Source organism: Neolamprologus brichardi, chromosome 15, assembly GCF_056152115.1.
Source record: "Neolamprologus brichardi isolate AB-2024 chromosome 15, ASM5615211v1, whole genome shotgun sequence".
In the NCBI taxonomy this organism is placed as follows: domain Eukaryota; kingdom Metazoa; phylum Chordata; class Actinopteri; order Cichliformes; family Cichlidae; genus Neolamprologus; species Neolamprologus brichardi.
Window position 1 is genome coordinate 23,226,325 of NC_142118.1, and position 19,772 is coordinate 23,246,096.

Consider the following 19,772-nt stretch of genomic DNA (forward strand, 5'->3'; position numbering starts at 1 on the left):
GGCACGAGTACGCTGACTCCCACAGTGTCGTCGGTGCAGATGGCTGATGTATTGCTCGTCTTGTAATCGCCGCCCAGAGACGAGCAAACGCTTCGCCGCAGCTGACATTAGAATATACGGTGAAGTGAAACGAGGCTCCGAGGATCTGCGTAACGCCTCGCTAAGAGCCGGCCAACTCTCCGCCTCATCTCGTTGTCCTGATAAACACCCGATTGAATCTGAGTGTTTTTGCCAAAACTTATTATGAATAAAGTGGAGGGCCATCTGTACTCTGATTGAAGCGCCGGGATGCTCAAATGAGGTTGATTTGAAAAGGTCAGAGTGGTGGCTGAATGTTTCAGGAAGGTCGTTCCATCGTATTTTTCATGTTTTCCTTCAGAAACACAAGAAAAATACAAAACAACCAAGCACGTACGCCCAGAATCCATATCAGCTGATCGGGGACCAACAACCACATAGTCACATAGTTTCAACCCATCGGTGTCCCTGGAAATGGGATCTGTCCAGTAGAAAACCTGGTGTACCACCTTCTTTGATTTGTAAAGAGCAACTTGCAGTAAATCGAAGCTGTAGGTATCTCTAAGAGGAGACAATCCACAATCCCCTCAAACTCTTTGACATTTTCTCCAGTGAATAATCAGGAAAAGAAGATCAAACATCTACAAAAGAATCAACCAGTACGAGTCAGTTTTTAGCTTTAGATCAGGGGTGGGGAAACTCCAGGCCTCAAGGGCCGGTGTCCTGCAGGTTTTAGATGTCTCCTTGATCCAACACAGCTGATTTAAATGGCTAAATCACCTCCTCAACATGTCTTGGAGTTCTGCAGAGGCTAGTAATGAACTTTTGATTCTGATTTGATTCGATTCTTTGATTTGATTCGTGTGTTTTGACCCAGGCTTGGGGCCTAAAGTTCCCCAACCCCTGCTTTAGATGATGACACAAGGGCTTGAAATGCTGAAATACGGTACCAAGTCTCAGTCCACCCCAGTGCCCTCATTGGTCTCTAATTCTTTAGATAGTCACAGTATGACGGGAACATTTTGCTCTTTGCTGCACAGAAGGGTTGGGTGGTGCCAAGAAAGCTAAAGCAGTATTTGGAAACCGAACTGAAGGTCGCTGGATTTGAACCCGATCCAGAGAGCGTCGCATTGACAAGTCCAGTTTTTATGAGCCAGGCGTAAAAAGATAAAAGCTGAATTTAATTGAAAGTGACTTTAACTGTTTTATTATTTATTCGTGTTGTGACACTTGGGGTGGCTGTAAAACTCTTCTGCTTACAGCTTCTGGAGCGTGTTTTTCAGTCCGGAAAATTTCAGCTCTCATTATGAAGGAAGCTTAAAAATACTGGAAAGAAACAGGGGTGTTAGAAAAACCCTATCCTCATGTGCTTCCATCTAGTTTCCTTAAAATCCAGTCCATTACGACACTTTAATTTGGATTTTTATTCCTGGGCATAAACATGTAATCCCAAATGGGAATAAAATAATCCTCATTATTTCAAACTACTTTCAAATGTATCTGGGGTCAGAACATGCTTTACTACATGCCCGCTCTCTGATTTATCTTAAACTTCACACTTTAACCCGTCAACAATGTGATGCAGAAACTTGTAACACCAAGAGGGAGCAGCATGCACCAGCGTGCTCAGAGTGAGGGAGTTCCTGGTCTTAGGCACTTTAAATCAGGGTGACCTTTACGGTTTACTACAGCCTGAAAGGGATCACAGATAATGCTGATAGAAAACACCGTCCGTTAATATTATTAATGGCTCTTATTTAGAAAGAAAGCCGAGAGGAATAAAGGCAGACGCTTAGGGTGGATGTAAACAGTTTGTCTTTGGCTGGCTGCTTCAATTATGTGAATCTAAGGTTATATAAGATGTTGACTGTCTATGTGTCTGACTTTTTATCATCCTGCTTCTGGACCAAATGTCCACTGATGGTTTTCTGTACTGGATGCTCATAGTAGATGTGGAAGTTCTCGAAACAACCAGTTTTGTGTAGTTTTTTCTTCTCAGGGCTCTCTGTGGTGTCATAGAAGCTGTTCAAATAGCAGCGACCAATGAGAAGAAAGCTTGCTTAAAGCAGCAGGTACAATTTTACCTTTTAAAGGTGTAAAATACCAGCACATGACAAACAGACACCATCAGCAAGGGGTCCAACAAAGGTAAACATCATGCAAACAGGGCTTCTAGACCTCTTTACTGCTCAGGCCAGTGTGTTTGCCTCACACCTTTATATAAATGTGAGCATTGAAATTCTGTCCGTCTCCTCCTTCCACATGCTAAACTGTGGGAAGCCTAATTTAAGTTAAATGTGACAATTGGCTTGTCGGAGCACATATGGCGCTCCCCTTCTGCTGGAGGAAAATGCTGTGTGTGTGTGTGTGTGTGTGTGTGTGTGTGTGTGTGTGTGTGTGTGTGTGTGTGTGTGTGTGTGTGTGTGTGTGTGTGTTTGTGTGAGAAGGACGGCGTGCAACTTAAATTTTCCAGGCTTTGGTTTTGTTCACAGACATATTTAACGTTCTTTACATAATGTCCTGTTTGTTTCTGGATTCTGTTCTCTGTGCTTAATGTGTTTTAAATTGCTGGTAATTCACCTGCTGCAGCAGTTTCAGTGTAGCGTGCATCACCTACAGGCAGGGGAAGGTGTTTTCTTCCAGCTCAATTTATGCACTTTTGTAAAATTTGTGCATAAAAAGCCAAACTGGAAATGCTGAAAGGTCCAAATGTAAACAGAAGGGACTTTAGTTAGTGAGGACTTATTTATTTTTATGCTGTCATAAAATACGTAGAAACACAATATCAACCCAATAAAATGGGCTGAAATGGGACAAAGGTAGCACTAAATATCCAACTTTTTGAGAGGAGGTGTAGGAGGCTCTGAATAACTCCTCTTCATTTTACCTGCTTCACTGAAGACCAGCTAACCCGAGTAAACAACATGGAAAAAGGCAAAATAAATCTCACGTTTTGTAACAAAGAAGCCTCCAAACAGCAGACACGGCTCCTCGTACAGGTTCAGGTTCTTCACTCTGCCCATCTTTTCTTCTTGCAGGTTTTTTAAAAGTGGAAAATATAAATTTTTGTACGTGTGAAAAGTCGTGTTTAGGGACACAAAGATGAGCGGTGGAAACGGTCACATATGGATGCTTTGGAGGTCCAGTTGGTCCTCAAGGATGTCCAGGGTCTTCTCCCAGTTGGATCAGCTCAGCTCGCAGTTCATGATTCAGTAGCAGTGGCTTTACTTTGAGCCCCTAATGGGCTGCTAACTCGCTCTCATCCCGTTAAATAGGTGAGCTTGGTTGTGTTTTGAAACCAGATGTGACGACTTAGAGGTGGATCTGACTGTAAAACCGTTAGCTCATTGGCTAACGACTTGTCAAACACAAGTTGCCATAAACTCATCTGAGAACTGAGCTCAGCGAAGCGAGCATTATTCCCATGGACTTTTACAGGACCAAAGTCTTTTTGCAGCTACTGGTGTCGCCCCCCCCCAGTGATCGTTAAAAAGAATGCAGGGTTAAGTGTTACCTGTTTACCTCGGCCAGTTAATGGATGCTTTGCCGCTATGATATAACAGTCCTGAAGGTAACTCAAAAGGTTTAAGTTTAAACGCTACACCAAAAACCCATCAGTTGTCTAATTTTGTAAATTTGTTATTAAGAGTTTAAAGTTCAAATAAGTGAAAAACTATAAAATAACTTCCAGACATTTATTTTTGGTTTTATTGTCTTTGCAGAGTTCATATTTATGGTAAATTCTGATGCTAACTAACTATTTGTAGCCTAAAAACGTTATTTTGGAGTGTGTACTTTGGTCTGTTGTTTGTTTGAAGATTGATGTGTGAAAGTTGCAGCAGTGACTTTCTGACGGGATTAACTGGAGTCCAGGTGGACACCAGCGTGACTCGGTGACGGATGAAGACTTGAGTGGCGTTGACGCATCTGCACTCGGAGAGATGGCCCGGACCTTTCACAGCTTTACCAGCTGGCTGCGGCTTAACGAGATAAATGCGAAGCCATGAAGTGTTCAGGAGGAGGAGGAGTTCAGATGAGTGTTATGCCATTTTTATGGCTCGGCGCTCGCCGCCGGGAGACAGCTTCATGCATTAGATTCTCCCTCCGGCTCAGAGAGGAGTGAATGCACCTAAACAAACCTCCCCCATCACCTAGTGCTGCTCCACCATGAAGGAGTTCAAGGCAGCTAATAAGGTAATCCTCAGAGTGATGAAGAAGAGGAGATGGGAGGGCAGGGACACAGCCGAGCACTGGCCGGTAGTGATGAGAAAATAATGCGACACTCATAACAGAAACCGCCTCGCACGTTTACCTCGAGAGCTGTTTAAGCGACCGTCCGAGGAGGTCAGTGGAGGCTCCCAGCCTCTCTCGCATTTATGCTCTTCATCGTGCATGTTGCATACACTGAGCTCGCTCTCTGAGGCCTCTGATTGTTTTGTTGGCAGCTCGGCCCGAGTGTGCCATCTGAACGCCGAGCCGCTCGCCTTGGCTCCAAACCTCCCACGCCAACATTTGTTTCCCGTCTTTCGTATGCGGAGAGAGGAGTAGGTGTAGGTGCATTAAATGCCACGTCCTGCCTCTGCCTGTCGGTTATCGACCTGCCGTACAATGCCCGTAATCTTCTGCTATTCTTCAAGTTCTGGTACTAGATGAGATGTTCTGCATGTGTTCGTCTTGGAACCCGCCTGCCTCGCATCACTGTTATTTGACTGAATTTCAGATCAAGTCTTTAGATTCTAGGTTTCTCCTCTCAGTAATTTTAGGATGGAAATTCATTTGAAGCCCATTAACTGGCGTGAGTGTCACTGGATACAGGTCATCGCAGGGTCAACATTTCTGTTGTTTCATCACTATTTAGGCAAAAGAAGAAATGTCTTCTTTATTAAGAACAGAAAAACGCCAGAATTTGGTGTGGATTCCAATAAAGCCTGTCATTACTGACGTCTGTCTATCTGTATATGTGGTGTCAGTGCTGAGCGCCTGTTCAACTGTTTGTGGTCCCTGAATGGATCTCAGGAGCGATGGAGGAGTGGACGGATTTGGACTAATGGACATCAGCTTTTCCTGCACGCTTCTCTGGGCAGTCATTTGAAGATTTTTAACGGGCTCATGGCCTGTAGCCAAATAATCAGACAGGCAGAGGAGGTGTTTGAGGTTTTAGAATTTTAAAAAGTATATTTGACGCAACGCACATGTCCCAAATCACAAACACACACCAGGAAGGTCCTTCATTTATTACCTCCTGCTGGCTCCTGATGATCCTCTGATGTAGAATCCCAGAGTCCATCAGTCCAGCTCTTCGTCCACCCCGTCTGCTTTGGAAATGTTTGGAGTTTCCCTTCCAAAGAGCTTTTCCTAGCAACAGTTCAGAGTAAATTAGAAGAACCAAAACTGGCTGAAGTTGACACTGCAGTGCTGTCACACTGGGGACTGTTGTCTTGTGTGAGCGACTGAGTCTGGGGGAATTAGAGGGGGAAGTGCAGTCTGTTAATATTTTGGACTCTTGTACATTTTGCTTGTTCATTTTTTTGGGGTATCTTGTGTGGACCTCTGGGCAAATGCCTGGACCGAGAGCTGGGGTGGGTTTACGGTTTTCTGAGTGGCACCTTCAAAACTCTCTGGTTACAGTAAAGAGAACTGCCATCGGCAGGACTGAATCCTAAATGCTCTAATGACCGGGTCGGGTCCAAAAATTATGATCCCTAATAAGGTCAGGTGATGTGGAAGAGAGCGAGAGAGAACCGATGAATATAAATCAGTGCACACAGCACCATAATACAAAACCATTAGTTTGAAAAGAATGTGTGTGTGTGTGTGGACTGCATGGCTGCAGTCTTGTGGCAGATGGTGGAAGGAATGAAAAGCTGATGGGAAAAATCCCGTCCAACATGTTTATTCTCTCTGTTAAAGCCAGAAAGAAAAACCCTGTGACTGAGAAAGCAAAAGATCTTCTTTGCACGAGGAGGCGGCAGACGCACCGATGGAGGCAGATGGTCGGAGGGGATGGAGAAAATGCTTTCCAGCATGTTCCTCCCCTTCGGGGAAGAGATTTGCTGGGAAGCTGCACAATTATACAATTAGTTTAGAAGGAAATGAAGTCTTAATTTATCAGACGCAACATTAGTAATATAAGAGGTGTTAATACCCTGCACGCCCGATGATTCATTTAAGTGTTTCAAAGGAGCACAGATACAACTGCTGATTTAAAAAACATATTGCTGATAAATAAATAAAACGTCATGTGACCTGTGGCATGATCAGCATGTAGTGATCACAATATGGGGAAAAAAGATTATTTTATCTGTTTATTTCAAAATAAAATGAGTAAAAATGTAGCTTCCAGGTCAGAAACCGGCCACCAGATGTCGACGGCTGTAGACGCACTAAGACTTTCAGTCCTCTGGAAGTCTCCATTTACGTACTCAGTCGCTCATTTTGGGTCATAATGAATAAAAATAAAATTTCGGTCATTCAACATTATCTGAGGGTTATTTGGGAAATTATAAAACCCCACAGTAATTGGCTGCTGAGTGTCAACCACAAGTTATTAGACAAAGTCCCGCCCCGCCCTGCCTCGTCACACCTGCTGTAAGCGCTCAACTCGCAGCTCCGAAACAAGACTCCAGCAACCAGCGGGTGATGTCACGGTAACAACGCCTCAAGTGGACATTAGAGGAACTGCAGCTTTTGGCGCTTCCATACATGTTTGATTTTCAGCCGCAGAGGTTGCTCCTTATTTTAAACAATGAATTTAATCTAATAATTGACCACTAACTAATGCTCCTCTTACTGTTGTTTTTCTTTGAGTGGTTTGTGTTTCTGCTGCTCGACTGTGTTTGCAGACTAGTTGTAAACTGTAGGCGACTGCGGAAATCTACTGACGATGAAAGCAAAGGGAGGGTTTTTTGACAGGCAGATGATTGGCCGTGGAGACCCTTAAAGGCAGCGGGTGACTTTCATCCTTGTGTGTGTCATTCTCTTGCTTTCTCTCTCTCAGCGAGCAGTAACAGATGCCTTTGACCCAATCAGAGTTCAGTGGTGAAATTCACAGTGTTGCTGGTTTGTTGACACGTTATTAGGAGATATTGTTTGGAGGAGGAAGAGTAGGAGGCCAGGGGGAGAGCGAGGTCTGGGAGTTCTGCACAGATTGATAGCTTTACTTGCCGCTGTTTATTTACACCCTTTAAAAAAAAAAAATCCAAACAAACAAAAAGTCTCAAACTCAGACTTTAATTTTGTGAGTTTCTCCCACATAGTGGCTGTAACTATTCAGAGCTCTGAGGGCGTTGTGAAAATGGTGTCGCAGCGTTGCGGTGGCATGGTCGGCTCCGTACTGTTGCTCATTTATATGAAAATTTCACACGTTATTGCTGTAATTTTCGCTGTTGGCAAAAAGCGGACAAAGCGGGTGAACTCTAGCGAGGCAGCCGGCTGGACCGTCGCCAGCTGAATGCATCGCGTCAGCCGGCTATTTGTGCGTGTGGTTCATGAAGGAGGAAGCGCAGACGGCGGCGTGTGTGAGGGCGAGAGACCGTCCGAAAGAGTGGGGGAATAAAGAGAGGAGAGGCGTGTGAGGCACATGGGATTCAGAGAGTCTGAATTAAAATCAGATATTTCTCTTTTGGTTCTTTTTTTGTCTAATTTCAGGAGAGACATTTCTGTGTGCGTGCGTGCGTGCGTGCGTGCGTGCTGCTGCTTCCTATGTGACCTGATTTCTTCAACTTTTCATCATGTTCATGCAGACACGCTCCTCAAAACAAATTAAAGAAGGAAAACAATCATTAAGATAATGGAACTAACAGCCCGGTCAATCATTTGGATTTCACTAATTTTATTTCTGCAGACTGCAAATGAGCCTTTCATGTTCACCATAATACTCGATTTCTGCACTGTAGACATTTTTCACATATTCCAGCTCAGGCTGAAGACAAGTAAGTGCACTTTCCTGCTCACATTTACTCGAATATTTCCTGAAAAATGCTTCTAACTTCAGCTTTTAATTTTAAAAACTGTTATTTCAGCAAGTGTATAATTGACCCTTTTCCAGTGTTATGGACAAAAGCTGAGATCTCACAGTAAATTGAGTTGTTTTACAGTCATGTTTCTATGGCTTTTTAGCAAAGGGACAAAGATAACCAGATTTCAGCCAGAGTTTAAACTCTGATTCTTTGATGCTTCGGTTGCTGCGCCTTAAACAGGGTTCGTGGACCTGCGATGGTGTCCAGGTGTTCGTCTCTGCAAAGTGGAGGATCGAGGCGATGCAGAGCAGCACACACCGCGGTGACGTGAACCCTCCGCGGGGGTTTAACTGGTTTAACCTCCCACGACCTGGCGTCCGCATATGTGGACATCACGTTTTGGGTTGTCTAGAACAAAATGCTAAAGTTTGCTCTACAAGGGCCTGATATCCACTGACGAGGACATTATACTGCCACTGTTCTATTGAAATTTAAAACGAACTCTGACATGTTTCCCACATGTAGACGATGCACTGCAGAGCCTCATGTGTGCTGTGTATACTATCAGTGCACATCAGCACCTCCTGCTTTGTTTCTGAGGCTCTTGGAGGTTGCTCCAGGTAAAGATGACTTTTCAAGCGCGATGAGAAAAGCCAGAGGATTAAAGACATCTCCCCTACAAGCACTTTAATCCTCACAGTCCCACGCTGTGATTACAGTGCAGCAGTCTTGTGCAGTGCAGTAATGACATCATCGACAATAACTACAAATTACTGAGAAAACAAACATGATGGGGATTCAAACTGAAGCAAGTAACCGGCTGTTGTCTTCCAGTCTATACCTACAATCCAGCAATCCAGTCAACACAGGAACATTGTGTAAATCGACTTCGTGCCCCTAACATTGAGCAGAATATTTGACTGTGTTGACATTCATTTGTTTCTCTGGGATGAGGTCCTGGAAAAACTGGGGTTTTGAGTCACTGTGGCATGCATGAATAGACTGAGAGTGTTAAAGTTGTCGTGTCTGCAGGCATACTAGAGTTCGCCTGTTTCAAAGGCTCGTTCATGATCACCGTTCTCACCCCTTTGAACAGTGCTGATTATCTAAAGTGACATCAACAGTTTTAAACCCTTAAAAATCCAGTTCAGTTCTGTTCATAAAATGCAGAATAGCAACAGCAACATCCTCCAGTAATACAAAGCAAAGAGTGGGGAGGAAAAACTCCCTTTTAAGAGGAAGAAACCTCCTGCAGGATCAGGGAGGGACGGCCATCTGCTGCAAGAGCCCAAAATCAGCCAGTAGTTGTGAGGTCAGGTTGTCCGTTACATAAACCCTAACAAGGTTGTTTGCACTCACTGTGGTCGCCTAATGACTTTTAGCATTGTCGCCGTGATCAGACAATGTAGGAGGAGATTGATCGTTGATGTCATTCACATTTGGACAGACTTTGAGCTCCACCTTGGACTGGTGTTTGTTCTGCTCTGAGCTGGAGCAGAGCAGAACAAACTCTGCTCCAGCAGAGTTTGTTCTAACCAGAACCTGCAGCAGGTGGAAGCCTTTGTCCTTACTCTGAGCGTGCTGAGGCTCCAGAGCAGATCAGACGCTACACTCTGCAGTTCAAGGTTGTATTTAGAGTTTACTCAGAGTACACATCGGAGGGGGGATTGATTATTGCATCACAAAGTGAATAATAATGTCGTCTATTCATTTAAAAAGCACCTTCTTTCTTGCACGCCCCACGCCCTCACTGCTGCCGTAAATACAAACCATGTTCTTTGCAGAAATAACAGATTAACATGGTCATGGAGTTTTTAGTCCTTTAACATCTGCAGTTGAACAGCTTTTCACCTGCTGCTGATCTCACGTTCGTAAACACAAAGACACACAAACTACTTAGAAACTTACTGAAAGGCGTCTCGTTGCTCAGTCAAAAAGTCAATGTCAGGTCATCATGACGCTGGCTGAAAGAACATAATTGCATGAAGATGCAGTTCAGAACGATTCAAACAAATGGCACACTGGATGCATAATGAACTCGCAGAGGCTCTCTGACACGAGTCGCCTAATTACAAGTCAACAAACTGACTCATCGCGCCACCAGCGCTGTCTGGAACCTTTGATGCTTTTAAGGGTGAATGAGACTCGCTCTGTTTCGGCCGTGAAGAAGTCAGAAGACGTTTCAGTCTCGTCAACAGCATAATTTATATTCCTCTGTGGCAGCCAAATGCGTACAAGGTTGCACAGTTTGTACTCAGGCACTCGGTAACAGTAGACTTGCGTGCACTTGTGCTGTTGTTTCATGGCTGCGTCCCTGGAGTGAACGTTTAATGGCAGCTTAGACTTGTGGAGAGTCTGTGGTCTGCTTGGAATTGCTGCGGCAGTTATAAATAAAGAGCATTCTGATCAATTTAATGCTGATGTATGGCAGATAAAACCATGCAGTGTGTCGTCTAAATCGGCATATGACAGCCATCGAAACGTCCAGTCACATTCACTGGCAACGGACACGAGAGCGCAATCATCGGCCAACTTGTTGCAACGGTGCGTGAGCTGCTGGTTTGCATGGAGCTGGTTTGCTTTTATTAACCAGAAACTCAATGATGCACCGCTTTTCCTTTCTAATCCGGTTGCTGCTCGTTGCCTTTCTGTAGTGCAATACTTAAACTGATTACATAGTCTTAAATTTTTCATATTTACTCACATGCTTAATGTGCAGCGTGTCCTTCTATAATAATGGGTGACAGTAACCTCACCATTGGCGATTCTGAGAATTTCCATCGATAAAAAGGGGTTTTCATGAATAACACTGGCACTATGAAAAGATCCTTTTTTCTGTGTGAACAGTTGTTTTTCTTTGCAGACCGTTCTCCGTCTTTTCATCTTTGTTTGAATAAAGAAGGCTGATAATTTTGGGAGCTTTATATGTCGAGGCTCATCTCTCCAAAACATTTCTAAAGCAGTTCAGTCAGAACCATGTCAGTCGAGAGAAGATTTCTACCTGTAGTAATTCTGTCTTTTCAATTTCAATTCAATTCAGTTTTATTTGTACAGCGCCAAATCAGAACAGCAGTCACCTTAAGCGCTTTGTACTGTAAGGTAGACCCTACAATAATACATACAAAGAAAAACCCAACAATCATATGACCCCCTACGAGCAAGCACTTTGGTGACAGTGGGAAGGAAAAACTCCCTTTTAACAGGAAGAAACATCCGACAGAACTATGGTCAGGGAGGGGCGGCCATCTGCTGCAACCGTTTGGGGTGAGAGAAGGAAGACAGGATAAAAGACATGCTGTGCAAAAGAGCCGGAGATTAATAACAAGTATGCTAACAGCACAAAGCGGAGTATAAGTCAGTGACACCACCATGGGTGGAGGCAGGTTGCAAAGTGGCTTCCAGTAGTGAGGGCTGATGCATGATGAAATGTTTGTTGCTGTTTAACTAAAGCTGGAGTGCTTTGGTTTGTTCTCGCTTGTTCGCTTGCATAATAATTCAGTTGAATTGGATTCAATTTCATTTCTACGGCACCAAATCACAACAACAGTCGCCTCAAGGTGCTTTATATTGTACGGTAGACCCTACAATTATACATACATAGGTTGTAGAACATTTTGTGAAACAGAAAGCAATATTTACTCTGTGAATAACCTCTGAAAACACTCCCTGCCATGTGCCAAAGAGCAGACTGACACAATCAGAAGGTGGGAATGGGCAGAAAAAAAACAGCATTTGGTAGTTGTTGGGAACTATTCTCGCTGAAGATCACCTTCCACCTCAGACTGCTCACCAGGGCATCAGTGTGGATTGCTGGGGCAGATAGTGATGTTCTAGTATTCAGACTTTGGGACAGCCGTAGTCTTCCTTTGCTTGTACGGTATTGTCGAATCTCGCCACGCATGTTTTAGGACGGCAACGCCTGATATTGCTGATGGCGTTGGTGTCATCCATCTTCAGTTTTTCTTGTTGTAGGGAGAACAACACATGGATGGATAAATGGACAAGACCCCGAACGGGTTGCCAGTCCATTGCATTTCTATAAAAGATTGTTTGTTTGTTTTTTATATATTAATGACTAATTGATTATTTGTGAGCAAAATGGAGTATTTCACAGCTAACGAGTTAAATTACAACAGGAGTTGGTAGAGAGCAAAAACGGAGAAGAAAAACTGTGTAGATCTGAAATCAAAGATCATGTTGCTCCATAACTGAATGTAAATATTGTGTTAACAACTTGGTTTTCATAGCCCGGAATAGCCCAAGCATAAACCTGCTGACGTGATGGCACAGTGGGAATGTGTCAGATCAGAAACCACTCTGGAGTGCTGCAGTCATACGGGGTCATTTTCTTTTTAATTTGGTGGAAATAATGAGTGAGGTGAAATAGAAAAAAAAAAAACAGAAACCAGGGAAATGGAGTTACTTTACAATGAAGAGAAATCAAGTGTTTTTATGTGACAAAGTAAAAGTGGAGAGAAAATTGAGTCGGGGGGGGGGGGCGTGAAAGAGACAGACAATGTACTGAGCATCAGATAAAATAAGCGGTGGTAAAAGAGCGACGGGCGGCAGAAAGAACTGAAACCCAGGCGGGCAGAGTCGTACGACACCTGAAGCTTTACAGGGAACCTTTAATGTGAGTGTAATTTCAAACAGAGCGAGTGACTGGAGGGGAGATGAGTGGGAGGGCAAAGAGAAAATGGAAGATGCCAATCTGAGCGCTCGTGCCGGCTGAGGTCAACAGTTAATGGCTGTTGGAGGCTTGTTCAGTGACCTCACAGAAGATCCTGCACATGTAAATGTCTCCCAGTACTTTTACTCGTCATTTCTAAGAAAAATTGTGGATCATTCTCTACCAGAAAGTTCGGTTCGTACTATTCCCAGATGTCATCATGTACCTCGTAGGGCCTTTGTGGTTGTTTCCTCTGCCAGTATATCATTTTTTTGTTGTTGTTGCTAAAGCCAAACTTAAACTAAAGCTTCAATCTTATAGTCTTACATCTTAAATCTGTACTTGTGTAAATTGTGCCCTAACCTAAGGCTGCTTTTACCCATGTGTTGTGTCTGTTAATTAAAACGTATTTTCAGACAAGAAAAAGTGTTTATCCACTCAACCAAAGTGGATTTCTTACAAGCAAAATATGCAATCTTTCCCTCCATCCATCGCACCTTTATGATGAATGCGAATGACACTCGTGTATGTACTCGACAGCTGTGAGAGCCCCGTCTGCACATAAGTATATAAATGCAAACAAGCTAGCCACCTGCTGCAATGGGCATTCGGTGCAGTGTTGTAAATCATGCTAAGAAGGAGTCTTTTTCTTCGGGTATCATAAAAGTTGTGGTTATGACTGTCAGAAAAGTTCTGATTTGTATCTCAGTGTGCCTAAGGGGCTGTAAAACAGAGGAAAAACTGGGTTTTCAAGTGTATCCGGTGAATGCTCGGTGTGAATGTGTCTACATGAGTGGCGGTGTAGTGCCCTCTCTTTCATATGTGAGTGCTGCTTTTTTTTGGCTCAGAAGTCTGATTTAAAAGCAATCTTCTTGTGCGTGTGGTGTCTTTGAGGACGGGGCCGAGGAGCAGCTGCAGGCCAGCAGGCGTCTTCAGAGCGCAGAGTTTCTACACAAGGCGACATCAGTAATTACACCGAGAGAGAAGAGGAAGAAACACATTCTCAGCACCGAGGCTCACAGGGAATACATATTAGGCTGCTTGTACGATTAGTGTTCTGACATTATGTTGCCCTGACATTTAGACCTCTTGGTTTTTAAATGAACAGGGCTCTCTGCAGTGTTAGAACCTCTGGCTGCGGTGCCCCGGGGCCATGAATTTAACATGGAGAGAGGGCAAGGGTGAAGGAGAGGAGCTCCAGGACAGGTTATAGGCGATGAGTCCGATTTTAAGGTCCCCTCTGTGGCTGTAACTTTCGCTAAGTGCAAAAACACTTTGCGTTACATTCTGAAGTGCAACTCGGGTTATATTTACATTTAATTTTGAACCTCACTTGTTAAAAGCGTTAACTCTGTGAAGGCTAAGCTGTCACATATAATGGAAAGCATATCATTTTTATCTTTCCGATGCTTAATTTTGAGAGTTGATTGCAGTCACAGGAGCTTCTGGGTTTTTAAAATCTTGTATCTGCAGCACAGAGCAGCTTAGGTTGTTCTGAAAATGGTGAGAAAAGTGAAAAAGGTCCTATTTTAATCCTATTTCTATACATGCAGTAAAAAATCAAAGTAAAAAATACATAAGTACATAAGTAAAAGAAAAAAGAAAAAGCAAATCCGAGATTTAATGTGATTCTCTAAAGTGAAAGCTGAGTCACTTTCCCGATAGACGTTTTAGTAAATATAGCAAGGGGCACAAACAAGGACTGTTTTCTCTTCATTAAATTGGAAAAAGTTATCAGCAAACTAACTGTTAATAGAGTTCAAGGACCTGTGCAAACCCTGTAGCTTGGAAACAAAGAGCTAGAGATATATAACTGAATGTCGTCTGCATAGCGGTGAACAAAAATGTCCTTAGAAGTGCTCAAAATGTGGTGAAGAGGGAGCAGATATAACAGAAACAATAAAGGCCCCAGAATGGATCCGTGTTTACTTTCACTTCCACTCCCTGGTAAACTGTGTGGTTAGGGTTAAGAAAACGGTCACAGTTTGGGTTAAAATACACTGCTTCACAACACCGAGGTTAAAAAACGCAGAGTTCGTAATGTTTGTCTTGTTTTATTAATTTGACTCCTCCAAAGGACGCCTGAGATGTGCCTTCAAAACAAAAAACATCTGATTTTTACTCAAAGTGCAGTAAAGAGGGAAAAGCTTTAAAATAAGGATGTCTTCTGTACCATTAAATTCTAAGAAACTTAGCAGGTAGGTTGGTGGTTTGAAGCATCTTGGGTAACCGTCTATAGCTGATCGATCTCTGCGGGGGCGGTCGGACCATCTGCTGCAGGACTCCTTGTTCTAACTGAGATGGTGATGACTGAGCAAACGGCTCCTCTTAATGGGCTGCACCACTTTTAAAATGACTCTAGAGAGAAGCTGCAGCTCCTGTTTATATAGACAGTAGCGCCTACCACTCTCTTAAAGCAGTAATTTATTGTTGTTATTATTAAAAATAAAGTTTTAATGAATTATAAGTGTGAGAACGTAGCTGAAGGTGATCTCAATTGGTGAAAATAACTGCTTTAATCGGTAAGAGAAATCTATATGAGCAAATATGTATGTTTATGCACATGCTGGAGAATAAATTCACGATGCCTAAAATCTAAATGTGTAGCACTTCACTGTATGTTTTCATGTATGCAAATAGACTGGAAATGCAGCTTTATTAGGTCTGCCCTTGGCTCAGGAGGTCACCCTGCAGCATAATATATTAGAAAAATACCAACCGAGCCACCTGCAGGGATCACAACTCCCCTGATATCATGTGTGGCTTATAGAGGTATGTGCAGAGGAGATAATTTGCCGCCGAGGGAGGGAGGAGGACTTTGGGAGTCGTTATTGGGAGCTTTGGTTGTCTGAGTGCCACTCGTGTGGAGTTATTTCCCAGCGTGTCCTTGAGTGCACTGCAGTCGTGCTGAAGTAAAGTCCAGAAGTAAAGCCGGCTCACAAACTCGGCCCCAGCAGCAGATTAATACGGTGTATTTTGTCCAGCCTCTGCCGTCAGGTCACTCCTTTTGTCTGCACTCAGTCTGAAGCAATTACAATGTACCTCCACAGAGCTCGCTGCCAGTTATGGTTTCTGTCGCCGATTTATGGCCACTGCCTCCCACCCAATCCCTCTTTCTTTGCTGCTGTCAATAACACAATTACCTGCTTGGAAGGTCCAGCTAGCCCAGTTCATTTAAACCCAGCATTTATCTGCAGGTATGTAAGCAGACTTTACGCTTTATCTAGACGTGGCAGATTTGTTGTTTTGGGCTGTAAGCTCAGTGTTTTTAAATCCTGGAGTTGCACGCCTGGAGCAGAAAACCAGTAAAAGGGGAGTTAAAGCCAGCAGCACTGGGTATTGAGCATTTATAGCTGCCTGAGCATTATATGATGACCTGGGAGAGAGAAGAGGTTGCTGTGTCCGAGTGTCTCTGCTGGGATCTTTCTGTGGAACAAGAATTTGCTTTTGAAAGTGGAAGCCTGAGCACATGGTTTAACTTTTACACTTTCTTCTTATTTGACCATCTGTAAGTGAAAATAAAACCTAAAATCTCTGATTTATTTAAACCTGTTATCTTTGTGTCTTTCCCAGAGTGCCGCTCAAAGTCGAGCAGGCCAACAACGCCCGGGACGCTTTGGCCAAGGCCGTGTACAGCCGTTTGTTTGACCACGTGGTGACCAGAGTCAACCAGTGCTTCCCCTTCGACTCCTCCGCCAACTTCATCGGCGTCCTGGACATCGCTGGCTTTGGTCAGTATCACAATAATAACAATAAAACATCAGAATTTCAAGGTTTTTATAGAGAACGTGTTTTTAAAACTAAGAGAAATGTTTCTGTTTGATGGTTTTAAGGGGAAAAAAACCTGTTGGTTGGTTTGATAACTTGTTATTTCTAAGGAGATAAAAAAGAAGTAATGCATGTTTTGAAAGCTCACATCACCTCAGAAATGATTCTGTAATAGTCCACTTTGCTCTGACACACATTGTGTAACGAATATATTTGCAGAGTACTTTGAGCACAACAGCTTCGAGCAATTCTGCATCAACTACTGTAACGAGAAGCTGCAGCAGTTCTTCAATGAGCGGATCCTGAAAGAGGTGAGAGCTGTTTGAAAGTAAAACCCTGCACCATCTCACCTCCGCCAGCGAACGCCGTCAAATCAAAGCAGACATCTGTGGAGGACTCTCCATTTAAACTTTAAGTGTTTTTCTTGTTGCAGGCAATTCTTTTCTGAGACTAGATGTCACATTTTCAAATTGCAGGTTGCAAAGTTTTCATTTTCCAAACGTCTGAACATGAAGTTTAAATTTTCATCTCTGCAAAACATGAATTTTACTATAATAGGTTTTATTTTAATATGAAAGTGTGCTTCAGGTTTATTGCTGTTTATGTCAGAAAACTTTTCCATCCATTCAACTAAGTTCTACCTTTTATTTGTACTTTAAGCAGACACATGCCCAAATACCCTCAACCTGGCTCCATGGCTGAGCCTTTCACACTGTTTACATCAGATCCTCACATGATCTCTGGAGAGACTCCCGTTCCCTGCGTTCTCTGGAGCTTTTCTGAAGCATGTAGCATCCAGCAGGAATTTACCTCCGATACGGATGGACTTTTACCTGCGCTGTTCTCTCAGCGTAGAGATGTTATCACCTTAAATGTGAGCTAGACTCGCATTTAAGGTGGAAAAGTATATCTGTTGCTTTTTCTAAGCTTCAGAAATAAAAATCTGTAAAAGTCAGAAACCTTACTAAGATATAAATCTGGCTGATGATCCTGAAGGGATCATCTTCTTGTGCATTGCTGGACCGTTTTCTGTGTCCTTTTATTTCCCTTTGTACCTGTTCCACTGCAGAGTGTTCAAGACCTCATCCACTATGTCAAAATGGCGCTCTTTAGACTCCACAGGAAGTGAAGGACATTTAAGGGAAGACGATCTGCTGAAGAGGACTGGTGGTCCTTGTTTAAGACCATCTTATGATGGTTTTTCTGGCCCATTATCAGCACGGCCCACTATGACAGATTTGACAGCTCTCCTTGAAAGTTAGGAGATCCTTAAAGTTGATTTGTCATTTTTGAGTCATCGACAAAAGTCCTGAACTTTTGTGAACACACTTCGTAGAAGGACCGGCCTTTAGGCTCGTCTCGCCACAGCAGACCGGTGTGTTGTCTGCGCTACTAACAAAGCTCAGAATTGAAAGGTGGGAAGTTTCGTGCTGATTTTAGTAAACTTCTTCTTGGAACAGAAGTTGTTTCTTTTCTTTCGCTTGACATCCTCTCAAGTTCAGATGAAACTCTTTACTTGCCACTTCTATCAGCACCCAAACAGTCATTAGCAACAGGTGGCACGGAGACTGACGGCGTTCAAGTCTGTGAAACGCTGCGTTTCTGTTTGGGAAAATAACAACGCTCTCTTTGAAGGTCTTCTTATAATAAAGGAGAAGGAACTCAAGCGCTCAGACCTCCGCCAACACACAGCGTTTGCTGACCTTGGAAAGCCACAGCCTCCTTAATGGGTTTATTGTCGTCGGGAGCTGTTTCCAACAAAAGAAATGCTGTTTAGTTGAAGACCCTGAGGTTTCTCTGTCAGACTGTTGTGTAATCATAGTTCACTCGCAGAATCCAGAGTTTTGGATCAGTGCCGTAATTGAATCATCTGCTCTGTCTGTAAACCGCAGACCTCAGAGAAGGGCCACATTAAACAGTGGATTGTGTTTGACTTTCCCTCGACCGTGTTCTAACAGCGGCTGTCTGTTTCTTACCTTTAAAACTCCTCGTTTGCCCAAACATCTGTCTGCAGCATGAAAAGTCCCATCACCTTTAGATGCTCATTTTTGCATGAAAGTGTACTAGCAGAAAGCCTGGCCTAAGCGCCACTTGTTAGAGAGCTTGAATGCCCCCCAGGCAGAACCTCCGAGCCGTCCCTGCCCTCGTTAGATGAACACCGGGCATGCCGTGAATACCGTTATGATTTCTCATTAGAAATTTCTCTGTTGCATTCCAGGAGCAAGAGCTGTACCAGCGGGAGGGGCTGGGAGTCAACGAGGTTCACTACGTCGACAATCAGGACTGCATAGGTATGAAGACGCCACTCCTCGCTCAGCTCGCGTGATTGTGCATTCAGAGCAGCTGCAGTCAGTCCTCTGTGCCGATGAAATTCTCTGCAGAGGGGTTTGATATTTGTTCTCTTTTACACCACTCTTTTTATTAGTGCATAGAGCATAATGTGAACTATTCCCTACTCCAACTGTGCACCTCAGATACCCCACAAAGGTGCAAAACGCAGTTCAAATTCCTCTTTAAATATCTAGATGGTGCATGAATGTGTGGAGGGGATTTGATCAGCTTCCCCCCGTTTCTGCTCTGGAACAACCAGTGCAAGAGTTAAAGAGCTGATGGTTTGATACTAAACCTTCAGCACACGCAGAGTAATGAATCTTTAAAAATCCCGCCTGCGGCTTTCACACAAAGTTTTGGCGTTAATGTGGAGAGTTTGTTGTTTTAGTTCACAAAGAAAGATTTCCTTCTGATCCTCTGATCAGTGCTACATCTTATCTTTTGTGTGGTTTATTATATTAATGTTTAAAGCTATATTTTTTTAATATTCCTAAGGAAACACAGACTCATCCAGCTGTTACTATAAAATTTCATCTCACACAAATAAAGTGTAATAAACCCGTTAAAATCTCTTCCTGAGAGTAAGTGCTCTGAGACCGAATGCTGGCTGAGTTTTAACACTTTGTGCAGCACTTTATTGCGAGAAGCAACCTCGAGGCTGAAGTGAATAATTCCCCATTAGACTCTAACATTGAAATGTCCAACTATAAGGCTGAAATAAGCACGTTTACAGTCTCTGTGGATATTGGGGGAATCTTTGTGTGCTGCGTCCAATACAGTTTATGAATGCATCTCGCTAACCAAGCAATAACCTCTCACTCTGATTTAAATGTGGTCATTTCAGGAGCCAACACATCAATGCCTAAAATCCTTAGAGTTCAGAATCTGCAGTCCAAACTAAATAGCTGACATCCAGACAGTGTTCATTTCATTGATTTTCATCATAGGTTTCATCAACAGTAATTTCTTTCAGGCAAAAACACAATAGCTAAATAAAATCTAATGCACGAGGACGAAAACCATGACGT

The 19,772-nt window shown here is 43.3% G+C and overlaps 1 protein-coding gene across 5 annotated transcripts in view; it reads left to right on the forward strand.

The window, feature by feature from the left end:
• myo6a (myosin VIa) overlaps positions 1-19,772 on the forward strand; it is a 144,744-nt gene that overhangs the window by 55,125 nt on the left and 69,847 nt on the right. For all 5 annotated transcript variants that reach the window (XM_087852510.1, XM_087852507.1, XM_087852508.1 and 2 more), the window contains exons 13-15: positions 16,219-16,376; positions 16,633-16,724; positions 18,632-18,704. In XM_087852510.1, coding sequence (XP_087708636.1) covers positions 16,219-16,376; positions 16,633-16,724; positions 18,632-18,704 — 323 coding nt within the window. The remainder of the gene's footprint in view (positions 1-16,218; positions 16,377-16,632; positions 16,725-18,631; positions 18,705-19,772) is intronic.